Consider the following 23,507-nt stretch of genomic DNA (forward strand, 5'->3'; position numbering starts at 1 on the left):
GCAGCGAACATGGAAACACATTATGCATATTAGAAAGTATTTGGGCTGCAGCCTGGACTGACTCCCAGAATGCACTGCATAACCCATCTTTATTCACAATTCCCAGGAAAAGGGAGTTTCAAAGAGTGACCAAGGACTGAGTTGATGTTTTCTGATTGCTGACATTAGTCTTAAAATATCCTCTTATTAGATCATATGTAATATTCTAATTTAGCATTTTTATTATATGCGATGTGAAAAACCTTAGTGATCAAAATTAGGAACAACAAAGGATTAAAATACTTCTATTGTTTTGATCAAGTGTAACTTTTTTGTCCCAGTCTCTGGATGGAGCCCTGGGTCGGGAGTTGCACCTACAAGACGAGTCGATTCTTCATCACATCGACTAGTCGCAATCACGTGACAAAACCGATTTTTCCAAGCAGATCAAAAATGAGGAACTAGGCGAGTTTGTCACATAGTTTATCCCATTTTCTACCATTTCAATTGTATAAAAATATAGATTATATCTGAAATATGTATTTCATATATAAATGAAATTATGGCTAGTCATAAAGTAAATCTGAGACATATCGCTTTTTGTTCTGATTAGTTATAGTTCCACTTAAATGCATCTTCAATGGCATGTATTTTTAGTTAAGAGATATACAAAATTCAACTAGTACAAATTAAATTGCAGATATCTTGAAAGCAAATGATGTTACACAAAACTCAGTTAGATATATCTAGAACTGCGTTTTTGAATAGTCAAAATTCCTTTTAAGAAGTCTCCAAATGAATTGGAGATATCTTGAACATAGACGACTTTTCTATTTAGGACATCTACAATTAACATTCTGACTGATATCTTCAATATTCATTCTGTTTTGTCAAAACATCCCAGATTCACACAGCATTTTTGAAATTTTAACCAAAACATTCAAAATGAAAAAACACTTTGCAATGCTCTATTTCGGCTTGGGAATGGGTTTTAATGGTGAGCGAAGAGAATAAATAAGAAATTCTCTGCAGATTTCTTTGAAGATTTTTCAAGTTCACAAAGTTTACAGCTCCGCATATCCCCTACTGCTGAGCTGTTTATACGTAGTGACATTTTATGACAATTTTGTGCAGGACATCAAACGTTCTGCAGCCAACTGTTTGGACAGCTCAGTGGTATCACAGGGGTCGGCCTGTCAGCAATGTTTAAAAGATGTGAAGCATAAAGTGCAAGAGTGCCATAAACATAAAGTGTTTCCCCCTGGCAAGGGTCTAAGAATATTTGACAACCAGTATCACAAGATTTTTACTTCTTATGAATTTTACTTGAATTTTTTTCACAGGACTACGTACAGCTGTACAAATATCACGCATACTTTAAGATAAATGTTATGAATCTTCTTGTACAGAGGAACACTTTCACAAGAGAGCTTTACATTTTGAAAAGCTGATGAAGACACGTTTAGAAGGTCTGGCACTGACCAAATAATTTACGTCTTTGATGGTTTTATTAAACAGTCATGGAAACATTTGACAGCCATTCATCGTTTTGACAGATTACACAACCCTGACTATGCGCAGTTATTTTCAACTTTTCGCACCGAGTATTTCATGGAGGTAACTGAATCAATTAGACCATCATGTCTGACCTGAACACTAAACTCAATGCATCTCGCTTTCCGAGTTTCCAAACCAAACTTGCTTGTAACATTAAGGTGGATGCAGGCCGCTTTTAAAGAGTAGCAAAACATTTGATGTTTTACGTTCATTGGAGAGACAGCCAGCTCCAATGGGGGCAGTATCAGCTGTAGCAGCACTTCAGGTGTCACCTGTCACACCTGCCATTAGCTGCAGGGGCTGCCGGAAACTGCCACAGCTTGGTAGTGGCAGCTTCTGGCTTTTGTGGCACCTAACACAGCTTCTGTGACAGAATGAAGATTTTATATGAAAAGGTTTTTTTCAAACAAATCAATTAAAACAATAAAAAAAATTTTTTTTAAATACATACATATTGCCGCTACTGATTCAGTGGGGGCTCCGGTGACAGCTGTCATGGAAGCTGTGGCATCTGCCACCGTATCCGTGGTCTCTGTAACAGAATCCGTGTCAACTGCTACTACTAAGGTGGTGCAGCTGAGACAAAGGCCGTGGCATCCCAGCAGCATAGCCTGTTGTGAATGCTCAGTCTAGTTAGTCTGCCAATGATGGCAGACTAACGATTTTCCTGTAATGATATGTTGTTTCTCTGCAATTAGCACATTTCAAAATGAGTGGATGAGCTTGATTGACAACACTAAGACCATTTTCCTGGTTCTGATTGGTTGTTTTTGATGGGAATTATGCATTACTTTAGACAGCAGAAGCAGCTCAGGGAGGAGATGGAGGAAATTGATCTTTTCACACATTATCTGTCTCATAACAAACTATCACGAAATGGTAATAGCTTTAACAAATATGGAAAAAAAACATATTTTATATTAAAATTTGAACAAAATGCAACTACACAGCATCTTTTTTTAAAATAAGTCTGGATTGCTTTAGGCATATTTTGCCCGTTGCCTGTGACTGTTGCTGGTGTGGAGAGACCTTTCAGTAATCTAAAACTAGTAATAAAAAAAGCAACCTATGTGCATACAGTATTCAGACTGCTGCATGCAAAATTCACTAGCAGCAAATATTGTGCTAGTATCAGTATTGGACCAAAGAAAGCAAGGCAGCCGCAAGCCTTTAAAACTGTGATGCTTTTGAGGAGTCAGAAAAACCCAGTAAATTGTAACAGCAGCTGCGCAGGGTGCCTTAAAGTGTGCCTTAACTGTAGCTGAAACGAAAACTCACTTAATTCGTCCAGCAGAACCTGGGTGCAGTAACCATCTTCCATGACGTCCATCCATCCATCCATCCATTTTCTGTTCACCCTTGTCCCTAATGGGGTCGGGAGGGTTGCTGGTGCCCATCTCCAGCTACGTTCCGGGCGAGAGGCGGGGTACACCCTGGACAGGTCGCCAGTCTGTCGCAGGGCAACACAGAGACATACAGGACAAACAACCATTCACACACACACTCGCACCTAGGGAGAATTTAGATAGACAGTCATGTTTTTGGACTGTGGGAGGAAGCCGGAGTACCCGGAGAGAACCCACGCATGCACAGGGAGAACATGCAAACTCCATGCAGAAAGACCCCGGCCGGGAATCGAACCCAGGACCTTCTTGCTGCAAGGCAACAGTGCTACCAACTGCGCCACTGTGCAGCCCCTCTTCCATGACGTGTCGCAGCTTATTTTCTTTGTCCTCTTTCATCGCGTCCTCAGGAATCTCTCCCTCTGCTGCCCTCTGCTGGTCCATGTCCCTGTTGTTGGCGTCTCTTTAGATTTTCCTCCAACAGCAGCTGAGCTCGGCTTTCATCCAAACTAAAGGAAGCTAAGTTACATTACTTGGCTCTACCGCAGACGAAGAAGTATCTTTTTTGCAGGTATTCTTCTTCTTTTCTTGATTAGTGGTTGGCAAACGCATTACTGCCACCAACAGGCCAGAAGTGTGGTTCCCCTTCTTTGTCCCATTGTTCATGCGTTTTCCTTTTTAGTTTCACTACAATTATACTTTTAACCTCATCTTTGCTGTACTTCATGTTTATATCTACATATACATGTATAATAAATATTCAATAATTCACTAGAATCAGAAGAAAAATCTAACATTTCCCTGTTTGTGCCTTCTATACAATTACTTAAAAGTAACTGTCTAATAGTTTAGATGTATTCTGTATATATCTTGTCATGCTCTGAATATTCTTCCTTTATTTGATCATATACCTGTTTGTGTTTTTTATTTAGCCATCTGCCTTTTATAACAAATAAGAATCAGGAGTTAATTGATGATGTAATCGTGGTGGCATCATTGAAAATGGTATAACTGGACCAATCTTTATGGAAATTGTCTTTATAACATCATCATTCACTATTCAACCATTCCTTGAAACAGCATGCCCATATCTTTGACACTTACAGGCATGCTTATAATGGAAGAAAAAGTCAAAAATCATAAGTTTCACGAATGTGACAATAGTGTACAGGGAAAGTATTGCAAGCTATGCAGAGCCAGTAAAGAAGGGTGATTGCAAGAAGTGAAGAAAATGTTACAGGACTGACCTTCCGGCACATGTGATTGATTGCATTGATTAGATTTAACAATAGATGGAGGGAAAAGTAAAAATTTTGAGAGGAATTAGATATTAGGATTAGATATTCTGATAGAAATGCAACAATTATTGTATCAAATTCAAATGATGGGTGTTCTGTTATGTTTTTTATGGGTGTACCTATGGGGTCAAAAGGAAATTAAATTGCAAATAAGGTTGCAAGAAATAGCTCCACTGTCATGATGGTTGATTGAGGTCAAAGAGGATTTAAAAATATTCAAAACAGACTGAAGGAATGGTGCAAAAGCAATGGGAAGAAGAGAGGAAAGTTGGAGAAATTACGATTAGCAGAAAGAAATAGGAAAGAGGACATTGTTATTTCACTCAGATTTTTACAAAGTGGATCAAATGAAACATTATTCATAATAATAAAACACATTTCAGGTAGATGTAATTGTTGTGGACGAAGAGAATCAGTGGAACGTGATGTGGCGCAAGCAGAAATAACGAAAGTCATTGGTTGAAATTCTTGTGAAAGTGAAAGACATTTTATTTAGAAAAACTCGAGGAATGAACGTTATCAGTATTCATTTAAATATCTAACAAAGACGGGTCTAATTAAGAGAATATTAGGGGCTTTTTTTTTTTAAGCAAATTTAATAAAATTGTCACTCGGACACACACTATTCACCAGTTGGTGGCGGCAATGCACTTTGTTTACCAGCCACCAGTAAAAACCAGAAGAAGAAGAAGGAAAAGAAGAGGAAGAGGAAGAAGAAGAAGAGAAACACGAATAAGCTGAAAATAGAGGTGTGGAGACAGCAGTCCAGACGGTGACAGGATTTCGGAAACAGTTTTTAAAAACACAACATCATGGAGGCCGGTTTCTACCATAAGGATCTGCTGAACGGATTCGGTTAGTATGTTTTGTTTGTCTGTTGCAGTTGAGAGACATTTTAAGGTGACTAATTGATTACCTTCTTAAAGCTCAAATGTAGCCAATAGACAGTAAATATTAAATACGCCGTTAGATGGTAGAAACGACCTAGGAAACCGATACATGTTATTTTAGAAACGAGGGTTCCCGTGTTAAAGACAAGCTAAAGCCTGTTTTCAATTAGACAGGTAGAATAAAGCTTGGTTTATGGTTGATGAACTCTGTGAGGATAATAAACCAACTTACTCCAGCATTTATACTACTGCAACCTTTATTGGGCCAGAGCTCCCTGACTGTCCCCAATCAAATCATTTTATTTTACTGCTGTTATGATTATTGTTGTTTCTGTATTCATAATCAGAAATATTTTATAAGTGAGCGTCCCACTTAATGACAAATGTATTAGTTTACCAGAGAATAAAATGGCATAAGAATTAAAAATATATATCTGTTTAAATATATATATTTTAATTTTTATTATTGCACTTTTATAAGTCAATCCTGAGGGTAAAAAGTGTCAGGGTTTAGGGTTTTTTTCCTCCTGTAAAAATAATTATGCATAAAAATTAAAGTTATCAATTTTTGATTTGTTCAAAGCTGAGACATACAGATCAAAAATATTCCATTTTGCAGCTAATCTTTGGAAACTTTGCATATCTAGGTGTTTTCTAATTTTATAAATCAAGCGTTTTTGGACAAAACAGGCATAAAATTATGGGAAAACTTTTTTTAAAATATGAAAAACTTTATTTCTATTGATAGGTTTGAAGCTGTTGAGAAGATTTATTGCAGTGAAAATGGAAACTTAAACAAAAATGTCTGGCTTCAGATAAATCAACTCAGCCAACATTGCAGTATACTTTCAACATTTTTCTGCAGATGTTAAGCAGATGTTGGTGGTTAAAGAAGAAGCTCCTGAAGACCACACACCTGTTGCTGAGTTGCATGACCCAAAGCCGCAGCAGATAAAGGAGGAAGAAGAGGAAGTCTGCATCATTCTGGGTACAGAGCCGCTCAATGCAAAGGAGGAAATTGTTGTTACTCCTATAAAGAGTGAGGATGACAAAGAGTCCATTCTGCTCTCACAACTTTGTCAACATCACATTAAAAAAAGAGAGCTTTCAGAAGAGGTAGAAGATTGCGAAGATGATTTCATTTCTGTAGTCGTTAAGGATGACGAAGAGGACAGTGATGTAAATTACTCAGCCCCTGAGCTTGAACACTTGTCAGACTCTGGACAGAAAACTGAGGACGAGGACAGTGACTGGAAGGAGAGAAGAGCTCTGGAGTCAGACGGAAACATTAACGACCCCTGTAGCTCCTCTGAGTTTACTGAAGAATCTGTTCACTGTTGCCCTGTTCAGGGAGACATGACACATTCAGAAATGGGATCTTCAAGCTCGCTGCATAATGAATGTTTTACAGAGAAGAAAAATGTGGACTCAGGAAGGAAAGTCCAGACAGGAGTAAAGTTTAGTTGTGAAGACTGTGGTAAAACGCTCAGTGGAAAATACACTTTAAACACACACAAGACAATCCACACAGGACAGAAAGCTTTCTGTTGTGATGTTTGTGGACGAAGATTTGGTGACAAATCAGGTTTAAAAAGACATAAGATAATCCATACAGGAGCTAAACCTTTCTGTTGTGACATTTGTGGACAAAGATTTGGTTATAAATCAAGCATAAACACACACATGATAACCCACACAGGGCAGAAACCTTTCAGTTGTGATATTTGTGGACAGAGATTTAGCCAAAAAGGAAGCTTAAACACACACGTGAGCAGCCACACTGGACAGAAACATTTCTGCTGTGATCTCTGTGGACAAAGATTTAACCGTAAATCAAGTTTAAATACACACATGAGAACCCACACAGGCCAGAAACCATTTTGTTGTGATATTTGTGGACAACGATTTAGCCAAAAATCCACTCTAACTACCCATGCGAGAATCCACACAGGACAGAAACCTTTCTGTTGTGATGTCTGTGGACGAAGATTTGGTGATAAATCAAGTCTAAACAGACACAAGATAATCCACACTGGACAACAACCTTTCTGTTGTGTTATCTGTGGACGGAAATTTGGTAATAAATCAAGTTTAAACAGACACATGAGAATCCACTCTGGAGGGGAAATTATTTAACACTGAATATTTGAACAACACTGCTATGGATGACTGTGAAATAGTTGCACGTTGTTATTAACAACAGCAATCTTCACTTTTTTTCTCTTGTGGTTATGTTTGCATTTCAACCTTAAAGCCATTTATATAAGTTACTAAGTTGCTTCCTTGTACATTTGATAGTTTGTTTGCCAGGCATGTTTTATTCAAACTATTTTTATCTATTGTTCAGGTTGTGCTCTCACTGCATGTAAATAGGTTTGTTGTTTGAGAACGAGAATCAAAGCACTAATTGACCATAAACTCCTCTGTATACCACAGTTTGCTTGAGTTAAGATAAAGTCAGATAATCCTTGGACTAAAGTGAATCATGAGGAAAATGATCCCCAACACAGCAGCATATATAGATATATCATCCATCCCTTCTTAAAAAGATAACCGCTTCTAATTATGACTTTTACATCCTCAGCTTGTTTGTGTTACAACTAAGTTTGAGATGATTTTCATGTGTGTGATTAAGTCTGTATATTTGTTTGTCGTATTGATTTTGATTAAATATTTCTGAGTTGAATCTTGAGTGGCTTAATTTATAAAGTGCATTCAGAACATGAAAAACGTGGGAGAGGTCTTTGGTGTTAGATACAAGTTTTTTGTGTCCTTGCGTCTCTTGTACCTGGAATATATCACCATCAAAGTTCTCTGTAACAACAACTCCCTCGCCACAATCTTTAAATTAGACTGAGCTTTGGCAGCCCTATAAACGATAAGGTAATCAGCGACAAGCACATAAACAAAATTCATGCTTTTAAATAGTATCTGGGTTTTTTTATTATTCCACAACACACCAGTTTGTAACCACCTCCATTTATAAAACATCTGAACAGTTTAGTGAACATTAGGGATGTACATTATCGATTAATGAGTTAATCTAAAGTTGACTGATCTTATCAATCGGCTAACAATTAATTGATAAGCGGCCATTTTCTTAAAAACCTGAGTTTTCTCATATCAAGAGGGCTGAGCATAGCATAGAGGGCTACATTTTAAAGGGCTAACATTATTTTGTCAGCTGTATTATAAACTGACTGGGTAAACAGAACATTGTGGTTTTCTAAAATGATCAAACTTAGACATATTTATAAAATATAACACAAGAACCTCTTAGAATCCTGAATAGAAAAATATTAAAATAGTGAAATATGCGAAACACCTTATCCACAATGAACAAATAATTGTGTTATCTGTGAATATCCATAAATATCACTTATACCTGATATTTATGTATAAGTAATGTGTGCGATTGTTCTTGAAGGAAAGCTAAAACTTCGCTCCATGAAGTGCATTAACTCACAACAGCCTTCAGAATCAACCTTTGCTTATTGGCACAATGCTTCTTTCCATCATGTTACAAATTTTTCATCCCTGTTAACATGACAACTTAAGGAGCTCGACAAGTGAACATTACTAATTGATCAACAAATTGTAATCTAATAAGCCATTAATCGTAAGTGGATTAATTGTTTGCATCCCCAGTGAACATTTCAATGGCTGGTAAAAAAAAATACATACATCATGCAGACACAATCAAAAATTGATGTTAATGTGTCAGGTTCTTCTAGGACACAGAGGTTGTTGGAAGATTATGGCTTCATTTCATGCTTTCATCCCATCTCAAGTTCCAGGTTTGGACAGTGATTTCAGAACGTTTGCAAACTTTACATTTTGAGCGCCGCTTCATTGTTTGAGAGTGTTTCTGTACAGTCAGGTTTGGTCTCTAATGTAGATTGATGTGCAAACAGAAAAACGGCCTCATCTTTTCCATGCATTAAAATATAGCAACTATAGCTGCGTCTCGATTATATCTGGGATTTTCTTTATGTTACTTTAGCAGAGGTATTTACAGGTTACACACCATCCTCTCCATACAGCCAAACAAAAATTTTGTTAGCTATTCATAACTTATCACATTTGAGACATAATATTTGGCTCATTCTGCTCAGTGTCTGGTGGAGTGGATTCCCTCCTCTTATTGTTGCAGGAACAGAAACCTCAGCAGAGCTCCAAACAATGGCAGAGCTTTTCTCATCTCCCATCCATCAGCATTCAGATGACATTGTCAAACAAGTGCATGGAGTGCATGATGTTTTCATCCTGGATTGGAGCAGATAAGAGTCCATATTAAAATGATTTTATCAGCTGCATGCGTGTCTGGGAGGGATTAAACTTCCAACCTTTTGGCATGTTTCCAAGAATTCCTCAATGGTGACCACTCCATCTTTATTCTTGTCCATTTTCTGGGAAAACAGGAGACGCAAGTGGTTGAAAGGGGAAATCTTAAGTTCTTTGTTTTACATTTTTGCAGTGTAAGTCTAAAATATGTACTTCTAGACATGCATTGAGGTGCAAATTTAATCATAAGAAAATAAAAATAGATCAAATAAATGCATCACCCACCACTGCACTACTAGTTAAAACATACACAGAGACATTATAATCTTGTGTTAAATGCTAAAATTTGTGTGGGGGTAGTTATCATAAGCCAATCAAAATGAATCACCACTGAATGTGGGTTGTCGGTGATTCGACAAGTTTTACGGTTTGAACCTATGAGAACAGCAGCAGCTTCACAGTAAATCCAGATAGAAAATATCAACAGCCATTTTGAATCACTTTCTTCTTAATGGCGGAGATGCTGAAGTAAATACCATTCAGGCCAGTTTCAGTGTCTCTTTATTTAACTGTAGGTTTAATCATGTCAACGTTTTACCTGGAAGAACCTGTCCACATGTTCCTTTGGAGCGCTGTCCCTCATGCTGGGGTAAGTATGCTTCCCCATCATGTTGTAGATAGAGTGCATTATGTCTGTCATCTCCTGAGCCAAAAGAAGAGAGGAAGCAATAATAAGAAATGTTGAAGCAGACCAGGACAGCTTACACAAAGAGTGAGCGTACTTCTCTGGTGATGCAGCCATCCTTGTTCAGGTCATACAGATTGAAGGCCCAGTTCAGTTTGTCAGTGATGGATCCTCTTAAAATGATGGACAGACTTACCGCAAAGTCCTAAAGCAGGGGAGCAGGAAAAAAAAAGAAGAAGCTTGAATCAAATCAGGACAAAATGTTGACGAGCTTTTACATCTTTAGCTTATTTTCAAGGCTGTTATACTAAAACTGCTTTAGAAGTAATGACTTATTAAGTGGTTGAGTACACACGCCTTTTAAAACCTATTGTTATTATTATTATTCAAGAGTCTGAGGACAGACAAAAGCATGAGAGGGAAGAGAAATATCTCACTTCAAAGCTAACCAGTCCATTGTTGTGGGTGTCAAAGGCTTCAAACAGGAAATGTGCGTACATACTTGAATCTAAGAAGAAGAAAAAAAAAAACAACGAATCAAAATTTTTTCACTGTACTAATATGACATTCTAAGCTTTAAGCAAAAGACACTTTTAAATTGAGTTCCTAGTCAAAAGGAAAATTTAAAATTAACATCAGACATAATCATTTTCTTTGTTTGAGATACATTAATTCTTTAATTCAACCTCCTACCACTTCCTGTCGTCTTCTTAGTCTTTTTCACCAGTAGTAACGTCCGATTGTTAACATGACTTGTGTGATGCAAAAGAAAAGTATTTCCATTGCACTTTTGCAAAATACACAAATTTCGATACAGCCGAAAAACCACCTTGTCCCAGTTCAAAAAACTACAAAAGAAATGTGACTTGTTTTTTTTTGCTTGTTTGTTTGTTTTTTGTTTTTTTCAAAACTGGCTTGTTTCAATCAAGCTAATGTCTTTTTCAGAATTTCAATTTGCAATTTTATGGTCAGTGGAAACATAGTTTATGACGGATGGAAGGTCTTTACTATCTAGTGTGACATCTGAATATGAAAAAGCAGATTTAAAGTTTCACTTCCCCGACCTACACACGACACATACTGAAGGCAAAGAGTTCACGGCAAAATAAAAACACTGACAAAGGCAAGAGACACTGGCTGACCTCCCTGAGGGAAGAAGTGGGAGTAGATACTTTTAAACGTATCCTCGTTCACAACACCACTGGGGCACTCCTGCAGATACCAGAAAAAAAACACGCCAGCAGGATCTGTCACCAGTCTGCTCACACACACATAAAGAATATAACAGATCCAGATATTCTCAATATTAAAACCTCCTAACTGTCATGAAAACATTGAAACCATTTTCTGACATGTAAGCATTTTGCAGGTGACAGTTAAGGAGTTAATGAATGTAAGAGAGTTGATCATTCCCAGCAGTACTTCAAACTGACATTTTTAAATCCCCGGTAAAGAACCTGCAGCTCCTTTTTGCTGAAATTAGTCTGCTGAACCAGATTGTCAAGTCCCTCAGGTCTGTAACGCACCGTGGACAGCTCCCCCTCTTCAGTTAAACTTCCTGTTTAGAGAAACATAAAAACAGTAACATTTTACCAACAGAGATCCACACTGAAGCATCTAAAGGGTGTGGAAAAAAGATCATTTTATGAAGATTTGTGTGTAATACCACTTGCTTTGAGTAATTGAAGAGCTGGAGCCGGAGGGATAGCAGGGCAGAAGTTTGAGGAAGCGCTGTTTAATTGTCTTTTTGTTGGGTTTGGTAAGAGGGTTACCTGAAAACAGTAAAGCAGAGCACATACAGGAAAAATAAACCATGGTGACAGAGCACAATCCATACTTTGGCACAATCCAAACACTCCAAGCAGAACTTATTGAAATTTAAGACAGACTAATGTGTGAACTATTTTCTGTGTAAGGCTGAACCTGAAACTGAGACACACCTGTTCTGCCACTTTCTGAGAAAGAGAAGTACTATCCAATATATCAAACAAAAAGATTTACTGACTTCTGTTTTTGTAGCAATATACAGTTGATAGTCCATGATATCAAATGTAATAAACAGAAAAAAAACCTTACATCATTAATCTAATAATACTCTTAGGGAAATACTACATACCTAAATCTAAAGTTAGTCATATTCTCTCTTTTCTGGAGTTTCAGAGAGTTTGAGCAGTAGAAACATCTCTGTCTCTAATAACAAGAAAAGAAAAGTAAAATAAAAACAATTTATTTACAACCCCCCCTGGCTTCTATTCATGTGTATAAATGTCTACTAACAACTGTCTTCTATTAATATTATTTCAATGAAGTTTTGAAAAATAAAGTCAAGGGACACGCTGGCTCACTCTCCAGCACGGTAGATGGCGATAATGAGTCTTTACGTTCGATACAACCTGCAAACAAAATCGAAGAAGAAGAGCGAACGTTTGCAGAGGCAGTTTCTTCCGTTTGAGGCAGAACAAAGTAATGGGACGTCGCTTTCTTTAGTTTGGATCAACGCCGAGCTCCACCTAGCCAGAAACTGTCTAAGGAAAATCAGGAAAGAAGCTAAAAGCGGCGACATGGAGACGGAGAGCTTCAGAAAGAGAGACTCCCGAAGCAGCTAAGACGAAAATAAGGTGCGACACATCATGGAGGCTGGGCTCAACCCCACGGTTCTGCTGGACGGGTTAGGTTCGTATGTTTTCGTTTCATCTATAGCTTAGGAACAGGTGACTAATGGATAACTAGCTCAAATGTAGCCAGTAGATGTAAAATATTCTGTTTTAGTTTTCCGGTAGAAATATTCCGTGTCCTTCATATTGTTGGTGATCATTCGGGCTTGGAAACCGATTTAGCTAAGAAACGGGATTATGTGTTAAAGCAGAGACAACAACGACTTTAAGCTAATTAAGATGCATATATATAAATATATTTGTATTTTGAAAAATGTTATAAAAAGAAGTTATTGCTCGTATGTCACAAGACAGTGATATGACGTCCCATTAGTACCAAAAGTATGTCTGTGTGTATGACATCTTTACTAATGCCGCAACAGAAAGAGCAAAGAGTCAGGGAGGAGACATTAGTCCAGAGGCCAGAAGCAGATCTTCCCAGGTAAGGAGGGATTATAGCTGGATGAGAAAAAGAGATGGAAACTGATGTTTATGTGCAGCAATTTCAACTTTTTTGTAAGGCCATGTTATGGCACAGAATAAAGCTTAAAAATGTACAGCTTTTACCGCAATGTTTTGAAAAAGGTGTAATCTGTAATTTTAGGCTGCAGCAATCACAGAAAAAAAACATTGCACCATCCTGGAGGGAATGTCTTTATGAGAGCATCCCTTGCAAATACCGCACTCACTTGGATAAATAACCAGTCAAAACCAGCAAAGCAAAAATATTGCATCAAGCTGCAGACACTACTAAGCTAAGAAAACCTAATACAAGAAATACTTAAATTGTGTACCCTAAGAATATTTAGTTGAGCCTACAAATACTTATCATTGTTCGTTTTAGGTCATTTTTCTTTAAATTTTTTTATTTTTAAATGTGGCTTGATATTATGGGGCCTCAGGGACACCGCCAGGAATCTTTGGCCCCATGACAAAAATTAAATTGATGATGTCAATTAGTGGCTGAACACGTCAACAAACTAATGCTGCTGTGTTATTTTAGAGATCCTTCTTAAGTCCCACATGTACATTTCAGTACCACGTTTAACTGGTACTTTGTGGTCATCATAAACACACTAACGTCATCATTAATGTCTGCTCAGATGACAAAATAAATGACTTGTGTTGTAAACACAGCAAAATCCAGAATTACTACTTAGCTTAAGCATTACAGAGCGTTTCATTGCAGCTCCAATATATTATATAATTTGTCAGCTTTACAGGGTTTCTCCAAGTGTATTATAAGCTTGGTGGACTTATTACCAATTAATAACCTTACAAAACAGATATTTATACCCAAGGCTCAGTGGTTTGTTTACACTCGAGCCATTTAACCTCAGACAGTGCACAAATACTGTCTGAGAAAAAATAGTCTTTTTTTCTAAGCTAATTTTCTCTGATCTTACTGGAACAATTTTTAGGAACTGTGAGATTTCCGGTGGTTAGTGAGTTGACGTTCCAATGTACAAATGGGTGTGGCGGCAGCAGTGGTTGGGGAAAGTGAAAAGCTGTTGCAGTGGCCGCTCTCTGTCTAGCAGCAGGAGAAGCGTTCTGTTTGGCTGGGGAGCAGAGGTTCGTCTTCTCTCAGGATAATGGTGGGAAACCTGCTTAGTAGACGTCATCAGAGCTCAGATTGGCCAGGTTCAGGCTTTTTTTTTTTTTTTTTACAGTTACTCGATAAACAAGCAGCAAACTGATAGATTTTGGTTCTAGAGTTCCTTCAAAGGGCATATCAGAGAGTTTTAACAAGACATGATGTCACTTGATCACTCTGTGAAACTCCTTTTTCCTGGGAATAAAAATGGGTGATGAGCATAATGTGTTTCCATGTTTGCTGCAGATGTTAAGCAGATGCTGATGGTTAAAGAAGAAGCTCCTGAAGACCACCGATCTGTTGCTGAGCTGCATGACCCAAACTTGCACCAGATAAAGGAGGAGCAGGAAGAAGTCTGCATCAGTCTGGGAGGAGAGCAGCTCAACAAGAAGGAGGAGATTGATGTCATCAGGTTTCCAGTCTCTACTACTCCTATAAAGAGTGAGGATGAAATACAGTCCATTCTGCTCTCACAGAATCTTTATCACAACCAAATTAAAGGCAGAGAACTTCCAGAAGAGAATGATGAAGGTGAATCCATCAAGATTGAAGAAATCGAACCATCTCCACAATCTTCTGAGACTGAAGATTCTGAGAATGACGAAGAGGACGATGATGTAAACCATGTCTCTGAGTTAAAACACTTGTCAGATTCTGGACTGAAAACTAATGACAAGAGCAATGCCTGGAAGTCAAATGGAGACATTCTTAACAAATCTTTTAGCTCATTTGAGTTTGATGTTCACAGCTACTCTCTTCAGCCTGGTGGAGCACCTTCACAAATAGGGTCTTCAAGCTCAGTTGATAATAGTAAATGTTTTACAGAGGAGAAAAATGCAGATTCACAAACTAAAGTACAGACAGAAGGGAAGTTTAGCTGTGAAGACTGTGGAAAAACATTTGCTAGAAAAAATACTTTAAACAGACATAAGAGAACCCACACAGGTCAGAAACCTTTCTGTTGTGATGTATGTGGACAAAGATTTAACCTGAAACAAACTTTAAACATACACATGAGAATCCACACGGGACAGAAACCTTTCTGTTGTGATCTTTGTGGACAAAGTTTTAGCCATAAATCAACTTTAATCAGACACAGGAGAGTCCACACAGGAGAGAAACCTTTCTGTTGTGATTTTTGTGGACAAAGATTTACCGATAAAGGAAGTTTAAACACACACAGGAGAATCCACACAGGACAGAAACCTTACTGTTGTGATCTTTGTGGACAAAGATTTAGACAAAAATTACATGTAAACATACACATGACAGTCCATACAGGACAGAAGCCTTACTGTTGTGATATTTGCGGAAAAAGACTTGGCCATAAAGTAAGTTTAAGCACACACATGAGAATTCACACAGGACAGAAACCTTTCTGTTGTGATATTTGTGGACAAAGATTTAGTCAGAAATCTAACTTAAATACACACATGAGAATTCACATAGCAGAAACCTTTCTGTAGTGATATCTGCGAACAAAGATTTAGCCATAAATCACTTGTAAACATACACTTTGTGTGTCCACACAGAACAGAAATCTTTCTTTTATGCTTTTCGTGGTCAAAGATTTGGCAAAAAAAACAAAGTTTAAACACACATATGAGACTCCACAAAGGATAGAAACCTTTCTGTTGTGGACAAAGATTTAGACAGAAATCACATATAAACACACAGACACGAAAACACCCTGGAAGAGAAATACTTGAACTGCATTGTTGCAGTTGGCTGTGAAATATTTCCCCGTCATTAAAGACAACAGTCTTCACTGGTTAGTTTCAGCAGTTAATTTTCGTATTTCAACCTTAGGGCTGGGCAATATTTCTGAAATATGTATCACAATATAACCATTTCATATCACAATAATGATTGATTAGTTGTTTGGTTTAAATATTCATAATACTGCCAAACTGGTGACATGACCTTTCCTCTTCGTGCTCAATTTCCTCTTGAGCGGCTGATCTCATTTCCTCTCACTCCAAGTTGTGCTTTTTTATTTTTAAGGATTTATGGGAAACGGTGGCAAAACTTGAAAGTGCTCCCACATACTGAAACATACTGTGCGCATTCTGTGAACTGTCCACGGGCGGCTGAGATTTTATTGCTGAGCGCAGCAATTGCCTATATTTCTTGTGACAATTTAATTTATTTGCAACAACCTGAATGAATAATATCATGTTTAGTAAGCTAGATGGACAACTAGGCCTTTTTCTTCTCCACCAGGGCATCCATCACACAACTGTCAGTGGGAGTCACGGTGCTGCGACTGGCATCTACTGGACGTATTTTCTATTGATATTGATCACGTGTCTATCACAATAGACATTGTTTCATTGCCCAGCCCTATTCAATCTTAAAACATTTTATATAAATCGCTGATTTGCTCAGTTGTGTAACTGGTGGTTTCTTTGGCAGGCATGTTTTATTAATTGTGATTTATCTATTGTTCAGATTGAGTTGTAGTACAGGTGTGTTATCAGTTTATGTAAATAGTTTGGTTGTTTCAGAAAGAGAATTGGAGCACCTCTTGGTAATTGAGTTGACTATGACCTCCTCTGTACTGCAGAGTATTCTTGAATCAAGACAGCCGAAGCTCTTCCCACAGTAAAACATCAACAGGACAAAGATCCTCATCACAGAGGCAAATCTAAAAAGAATTTGATTTAAAAATGTTGTCCTCTTGGAATTACTAGAATCTCATCAGAGCTGTGCTGAGATGCAGACCTCAACGAAACGAATTGGAGGAAAAAAAAAAAGCCCAAGATTTTATTTTTGTGTCTGCATTTAGTCGTCTGAACCCCCAGATTGGAGTTCATGCCAAAACCTCCAGGTTCTCCTGGAGGTTTCCTCCTTTTGAGATAATTTTTCCTTTTCATTGTCACTGTTGAACATCCAGCAATGAGGGTCTGAAACTGACTTATGGATGGTGTAAGGACTATCAATCCCACAATCCACTACATTAACTCACTTTCAGCAGGAAAATTAGTAGTTTCTGGTGCGAAACTCTGGTCATGCTGCATTGCAGTTACTTTGTATCTGGGATCTTGCAGCTGGTAGGATGTCATATCTGAGGTAACAGCGTTCTAGTTACAACTGTGTTGTCTGTTTCTTTTTTGTTTTGTTTTGTTTTATTTTATAGTCTGAGTCTTTGCTCTTTTTACTGGAACAACCTCATCTTCTGTCAACCACAGCTTCTTCTATGCCTGCTTTGTGAAGTGGTTTTCAGATGCGTATCTCTGTGGCATGCTGTGAAATGAAACTCCAAGAAAAAATGCAGCAACCTCCTGAAAATTGCTGTTGTGTTTTTAGCTTTTGATCCTGATTGGGACGCAGCTCCTTGTGGAAGACAAAGCAATGTCCAGAAAGTAGTTGGAAAACTGTCACTGGCCGCCTTTAGGCTCTACGTTTGGTGGACTTTGTTCCCAGCATTTGGTCAGATGTGCGGATTCCTCCTATGAATTTGTTGTACTCCCCCACAGCTGTTGGTTTGGGGGCAGACTCCTTCTGATGTTTCCAATCTTCTGCCAGAGGAGCACTGTCCCACCTTTGTAGACAGAATGGATATTTGTCCAAGTGGAAACCTCTCTTGTATCCATCCATATTGCAAATGGAAGGTCGTGATCCCTTTGAATGGAACCTCTCGGTTTTCTGTGGTTGTAGGAAAACCAACTCTCCCGAGCCGGAAACTCCCAAAGGCCCGAATCAGAAACTGTTGGAGTCAGTATCAGAGAGCACTTGCTTTTGATTGGTCAAGCAAGTACCAATCACATAAGCACCGGGGGCTGCTGTAATGTATCATATACATTTTTTCTATGTATGTGTGCATAGACAAAACAATGTTAACTAGTTTCTCAAATTGGTGACTGTGTGGTGTTTTTATGATGTGAAGCACTTTGAACTGCTTTGTTGCTGAAATGTGTGATGCAAATAAACTTGATTCATTAATATATGCCCTCAAAGTGAAATTTCTCAACATGTTGGCACTTTTTAAAATTGCTTAACAGTTCAGGAATTACAAAAATGAGAAGTACACAAGCCAAATGCTTGATGATAATGAGGGTTAAGAAGTCGGAATTTCAACATGGTGACGCAAGTAAACCACGGGCGACTGTGGCTCTTTGGTAGACTAGTCGTCTTGCGATCGCGAAGGTTGTGGGTTCGATTCCAGCTTCCTCCTGCCACATGTCGATGTGCCTCTGGGCAAGGCACTTAACCTAACTCTCTGCGTATCGGTGTATAAATGTGTTTGTGAATGTGACTCTAGTGTAAAGCGCTTTGAGTGGTCAAAATGACTGGAAAAGCGCTTTATAAGTTCAGTCCATTTAAACGTTGCTAGCAATACCTCTTACAAACATTTTAAGCTTTACTTTCCATAAACAAACTTGGAAACTTATTTGCAGGCACTACATGTTTTATTGACTTAAGACACACACTTTCTTGTGTGTCTTGTAACAAATGTGTTTCTACCACATCTTCCCGTTGATGTGCGGAGCGGCTGTATGTGAAGGCCGCCTTAAAAGTCGCACAGTAACTTAACAGAAACGTATCAGCTTCCAGTTTCCCAGTGGGAAATCCGACTTTGGAGGGCGTTCCGGTAGGTTTTGTTTTGTTTTGTTTTTTTCAAATGACTGAACTCATAACACAAGTTTGTCCCACACCTATTTAAAGTAGAATGTTATTGAAGTTTTTATTCTGCTCTAGAAGCAATGGTCCTCCTTTTCTATGAAAACAACTTTCCATGATGTAACTTTGACCTCGGGGTCACTGTGATATGGGGCGAGACGCATACGCATCACTGAAGTAGTTGACAACGATTCTGAAATCGTGATGGAAACAGCAATAAAAGTGGCTTCTTGGTTATTTTTATATGCTAGTTCAGCTTGTTTCACTATATTTGGGAGCTGTCAGAAGAAGGACAGAGAGACTCAAAGAACAGAGAAATGTGTGTGTGATCTCCACAGAGGAGGGGAAAAAACAAAGATAAGAAATACACTGATCTCAGCCTACATAGGCTCCCACTGACAGGTACAACTTTAGCATTTTTTCACCAAAAAAGTCTATTTTATTTTAATACAGATTCATAAACTACAGTTCACTTTAAGGTACACATTTAAATACTTGTTCCTCAACCTGGTGGCAAATAAGAAATATTTGATTTAGCAGAATTAATACCCAGGGGCGTGCCGTGGTGGCGTAGGGGATAGTGCGATCCATGTTTGGAGGCCTTGAGTCCTCGACGCGGCCGTCGTGGGTTCGACTCCCGAACCCGACGATATTTGCCGCATGTCTTCCCCCTTTCCTATCAGCCTACTTTCGTATAAGGGACACTAGAGCCCACAAAAGACCCCCTGGAGGGGTAAAAAAAAAAATAAATGAATACCCAGGATGTTCAAAGCAGGCCAAGCTATTCTGAGTGGAAGTTTGATCCGTCTTCATGTTAGGAATAATAAAATTAAGATCTATGATCAGTATCAGTTTACAACTTTGTCAACATGTAACAGACACAAAGATATACAAGCAAGTTTTCATACGCCATGATTATTATTATTTTTTTCATGTTACAACCACAGACTTCAAGGTTAGGGTTATTAGAATCTGTAGAGCGAGTACGTCTTACACACACACTCCACAAATATGGCCTTTCCTAAGTGCCAAGATGAAGGACATTGTTGACAGAAAGCTGTATTTGTAGTTTATCACAAGAAAACGCAAACATGGAAATTGATGCCCTGGTCAGATGAGACAAATACGGCCCTTATACATGTAAAACATTACGTGTGTGGTTGGAAAAACAACACATCACCCTAAAGGTAAAACAAGGTTGTGGCAGCATCATGCTGAGAGCTCACTTTTCTTGAACATGGTTAGAGATGATATAAATGTAGCAAAGAAGTAATTCCACAGGTTTTGACTCATTAACGTATATCACAATTTTATGATTTACCATTTTTGTTCTGTTGTGCTTATATCCTACTAAATTACATAAAACCCAAATAAAATACTATTAAAGTTTGTGGCAGTGATGAGAAAAAAAAAAGAAAACGTTCAAAGGATGCGAAAACTTTTGCACTCTTTACTCCAAAGATGTTAAAGGTGAAGAAACCGCATTAAAAAAAATCTCTGAAGAATTCAGAGCAGCTACTATTACTATAAATAGATCATTTCTAAATAAATCCTTTTATCCATAAAAAGGACTCATACTCTTGAACAGCAGTGAGTCTTTTTTTTCCTTCAAACTTCCCATCCTTCATCCCAGTGGCGCAAAAAAGTGGATATGCACTAAATGCGACACATAGGGGCGCTGCGCTAGAGGGGGCGCCAAAGTGATGGCGGAAAAGTTCATTCTCGTCAGCATTGTCTGGATTTAACAGCTGCCTGTGGGCGTGCAAATAATATAGTCAATATCAGAGACATGACCCTGATCAGGCGGCACCAATGAGGGGCGCCGGATATACACTTCATGAAGTGGTTACGCTCCTGCTTTCTCCTCTGGTTGCATCGCGATCATTGCTCTATGTTGCTTTCTGGCATAAAACAGCATCAAGATCAAATCCATCCAGCATTTTTTTTCCCCCGCTGGTAAAACTGATTTAAAGTTAATTCATGTGCGTGATACAGCTCTTTGAAACATGCGCTCATTCAGTAAGAGGATATCAATCAAAAGCTATATCCAGGCCAGCAAACATCATTAAATAAACAATGCTGCTACTGTCAATGATGATGATGATGATGATGATGATGATGATGAGTAACCTTACCTGTGAGCGGGTCGAAGGATCTGTCCAGCTCTCTGGAGTCAGAGAGACTCTGATCCTGACTCCTGGATTTCATCCTTTTCTCTTATTTTTCACCGAACCGCCGCGCTGGCGCTGCAGGGTCCGAGTCGCCGCGCTTCATTCACGTCTTTACTCCCGCTGACATGTCAGTCTGTGCGCGCTGCTCAAAAAGAAAAAGAAAAAAAAAAAAATATATATATATATATATATATATCAACAAGGGAGGAAAACTGTCCGCGCAAAGCTCTCTGCGGTCCCTTCTTTCCCCAAACTGGAGCGTGTTTTCTTCCTCCGACTCTCATCCACGGTTCGGATGGATTCTGTGGAGGTTTTAGATTCAAGTGTCACTTTCCTGGTAGTTGGCGCACAAGAACTGGAACCGTGCTGAGTCCGTCCCGCTGGTGCGCCTCACATTTGTTGGGAAAGAGGAAGGGAGGGGGGCGCACAGCGTCACAGAGAAGCGGAGAGATCTCCTCTTCTCTGGGAGACGCTGGAGGGAGAAGGGTACATGCTTTTTTGTTATTAATATTATTATTAACATTAAAAAAAGAAACCGTTAGGTCTTGTTCGGTGTTGTCATTTTTAAACTGCAAGTTGTGATTTCTCCTTTGAGTTTTTTCTGATGATTTTTTTTTTATTTCTTTCCATAAATATCCTCAAGCTAACCAGCCTCTGGCTGAGACTCTATAGAGAACTTCTAAACTGAATTGTATTTATCTGTATTAGAGTAATTGGAGGTTAAATACAAGTGCCAACCACACTGTTAAGATTTTTCCTTATAAAAAATGTTGAAAGCCAAGTGCAGTTTTCATTGGATGTTACAATTGCACAAAATCTCAATGGAGTCAATTAGTTTGTCATTTAAATATGATGAACTATGAAAAGAAAAAAAAAAGATTTTTGGGGTGTAAATACTTTTTCAATGAATTGCATACTGAGAGTTGTTTGTAAAAATAAATAAATAATAATAATAATGAAAATTTACCCGCTTTTTGTTTAACAGCAGCCCGTCGTTAATCCTCTTATGTGATTAGCCTCTGAACGGCTCTGGTTTATTTATTTACCTGATTATATTTTTGCAATCACCAACATGTTCCTGGTTTCCCTTCCCCCTAGATCACTACTATTGCAGACAGAAACGTATCAGTCTGCTGCTAAATTCACTGAAAACCTGGAGTGGAAAATCCTCACCGAAGAAAGCTGGATGAATCGGATTCACATCTCTGGGAAAACTCACGCAGCGACCGCTTCCTGGTTCCCAGAACCATCTGATGTGACCCGTTAAATATAAACCTTCATCAGACGAACACTGATTTAAAAAGTGTCAATAATGGCTGCCACCTAAGAGGCGCAGAACAAGTTACAGACATGAACTATTCATCAGCATTTCTGATGTTTTTGTTTATTTTGTCTCACCAATCCAGTGGGACACGCACTACTTGTGAGCACGTTTCCTCAGTGTTTGAATCAACACGAAGGAGAGAATCCCATTGAGGTTTTGGACGGGCAGCAGCAGGTAGCGCCGCCATAATTAGCTCCCACTGGTTTCTCTTATAATCATGCTGCGTTCAATTTGTCTCGGAAGTCGGAGCTTGGATGCTGGAACTGGTTGTGTCAAAAACAGGGAAGTTCTGCCAACCGAGCTGACGCTCACAGGTGTTAGCGGAAGAAAGCCAGGGACAGGGAAGCTCAGAAGTATGGGTTCCATTTAGAAATGTTTTAATTTAATCAACATGCTTGTACGGACTGAAAGTGTTGCATATTCAGTAACAACTTGAATAGAGAATCTGTAGGCGAAGCTAAAGATTAGGAAGGTCTTCAGATGAACAGTATCACATTAACACATGGTAAAAGCTGGTTGGCAATTATGAGAAGAGTTTGATTTGATTATTTTTCAACATGGAGGTTTTTTTTTTAATAAAATGTATTTTTTTCTCTCTCTTTTACATTGTCTTATCTGTATTTTATCTAAAAAACGACATCCGTCATCATTCTGTCTTTTAGCAAATTAAAAATAATCAAGGTTAGTCCCAAGTGAAGCAATAGAGAAAGGCCTCATTTACTGTCAGTGAGATGTCATACGGTGCAAGTAAACATCTGAAGTTGGTTGAAGGTTGTTGTCTTTCTGAACCATGAACAGGGGGTTGAACAGATGAGTTCAGCTGTTTTTGTAGATAATCCTTCCCTGATATAAGAGTCGGGATGTTAGTTCACGTGTTCGGCGACCAGAGCCAAGCCTCAGCCTGTGTGTTAACTGTGACGCCACATTAACGCTGCTGTGTATTCATGATGTTTCATTGGAGCATATCGGCCTCCTCATCAAACATTCATCTGGTTGGAGATAGCATCGTTTGTCTCCTCCGAACACCCACGTCACTCTTTATTTCAAATAGCTTTTCCTCTCTGGGTTTGCAGCCTGGAAACACAAACTTAGCTCCTTTCAAAGA

General features: G+C 38.5%; 4 protein-coding genes across 6 annotated transcripts in view; 2 read left to right on the top strand and 2 right to left on the bottom strand.

Annotated features, from left to right (window-relative positions):
* The window catches only part of LOC114144012 (zinc finger protein 664-like), a 6,814-nt gene extending 3,337 nt beyond the window's left edge, over positions 1–3,477 (bottom strand). The window contains exons 1-3 of one of the 3 annotated variants that reach the window (XM_028016442.1): positions 2,815–2,862; positions 1,988–2,068; positions 1,743–1,900 (exon numbers count right to left, since the gene is read on the bottom strand). Coding sequence is in view for 1 of the 3 variants with exons in the window: in XM_028016441.1 (XP_027872242.1) it covers positions 2,815–2,862; positions 3,248–3,323 (124 nt within the window). In the remaining 2 variants the exon portion in view is untranslated. Of the gene's footprint in view, positions 1–1,742; positions 2,069–2,814; positions 2,863–3,247 lie in introns of those variants that run through there. The other 2 variants (XM_028016441.1, XM_028016443.1) reach the window with 2 other exon arrangements.
* A 1,376-nt stretch (positions 3,478–4,853) lies between these two features.
* Positions 4,854–7,753, top strand: LOC114144915 (zinc finger protein OZF-like). Its single transcript, XM_028018152.1, has 2 exons — positions 4,854–5,032; positions 5,933–7,753. Exons 1-2 carry the CDS (start codon positions 4,990–4,992, stop codon positions 7,201–7,203), a joined length of 1,314 nt encoding a protein of 437 aa, XP_027873953.1. The 5' UTR covers positions 4,854–4,989; the 3' UTR covers positions 7,204–7,753.
* On the bottom strand, positions 7,228–22,956 carry LOC114144917 (Kv channel-interacting protein 2-like). The gene is made up of 9 exons (XM_028018155.1): positions 21,043–22,956; positions 11,710–11,808; positions 11,470–11,594; positions 11,179–11,248; positions 10,474–10,544; positions 10,134–10,241; positions 9,950–10,054; positions 9,414–9,476; positions 7,228–9,333 (listed from the first exon to the last, which is right to left on the bottom strand). The coding sequence occupies exons 1-9, from the start codon at positions 21,113–21,115 to the stop codon at positions 9,286–9,288; spliced, it is 762 nt and encodes a 253-aa protein (XP_027873956.1). The 5' UTR covers positions 21,116–22,956; the 3' UTR covers positions 7,228–9,285.
* On the top strand, positions 12,439–18,231 carry LOC114144916 (zinc finger protein OZF-like). Its single transcript, XM_028018153.1, has 2 exons — positions 12,439–12,709; positions 14,531–18,231. Exons 1-2 carry the CDS (start codon positions 12,667–12,669, stop codon positions 15,748–15,750), a joined length of 1,263 nt encoding a protein of 420 aa, XP_027873954.1. The 5' UTR covers positions 12,439–12,666; the 3' UTR covers positions 15,751–18,231.
* Positions 22,957–23,507: the final 551 nt, after the last annotated feature.

The sequence above is a fragment of the Xiphophorus couchianus genome, chromosome 5, assembly GCF_001444195.1.
Source record: "Xiphophorus couchianus chromosome 5, X_couchianus-1.0, whole genome shotgun sequence".
Taxonomy (NCBI): Eukaryota; Metazoa; Chordata; class Actinopteri; order Cyprinodontiformes; family Poeciliidae; genus Xiphophorus; species Xiphophorus couchianus.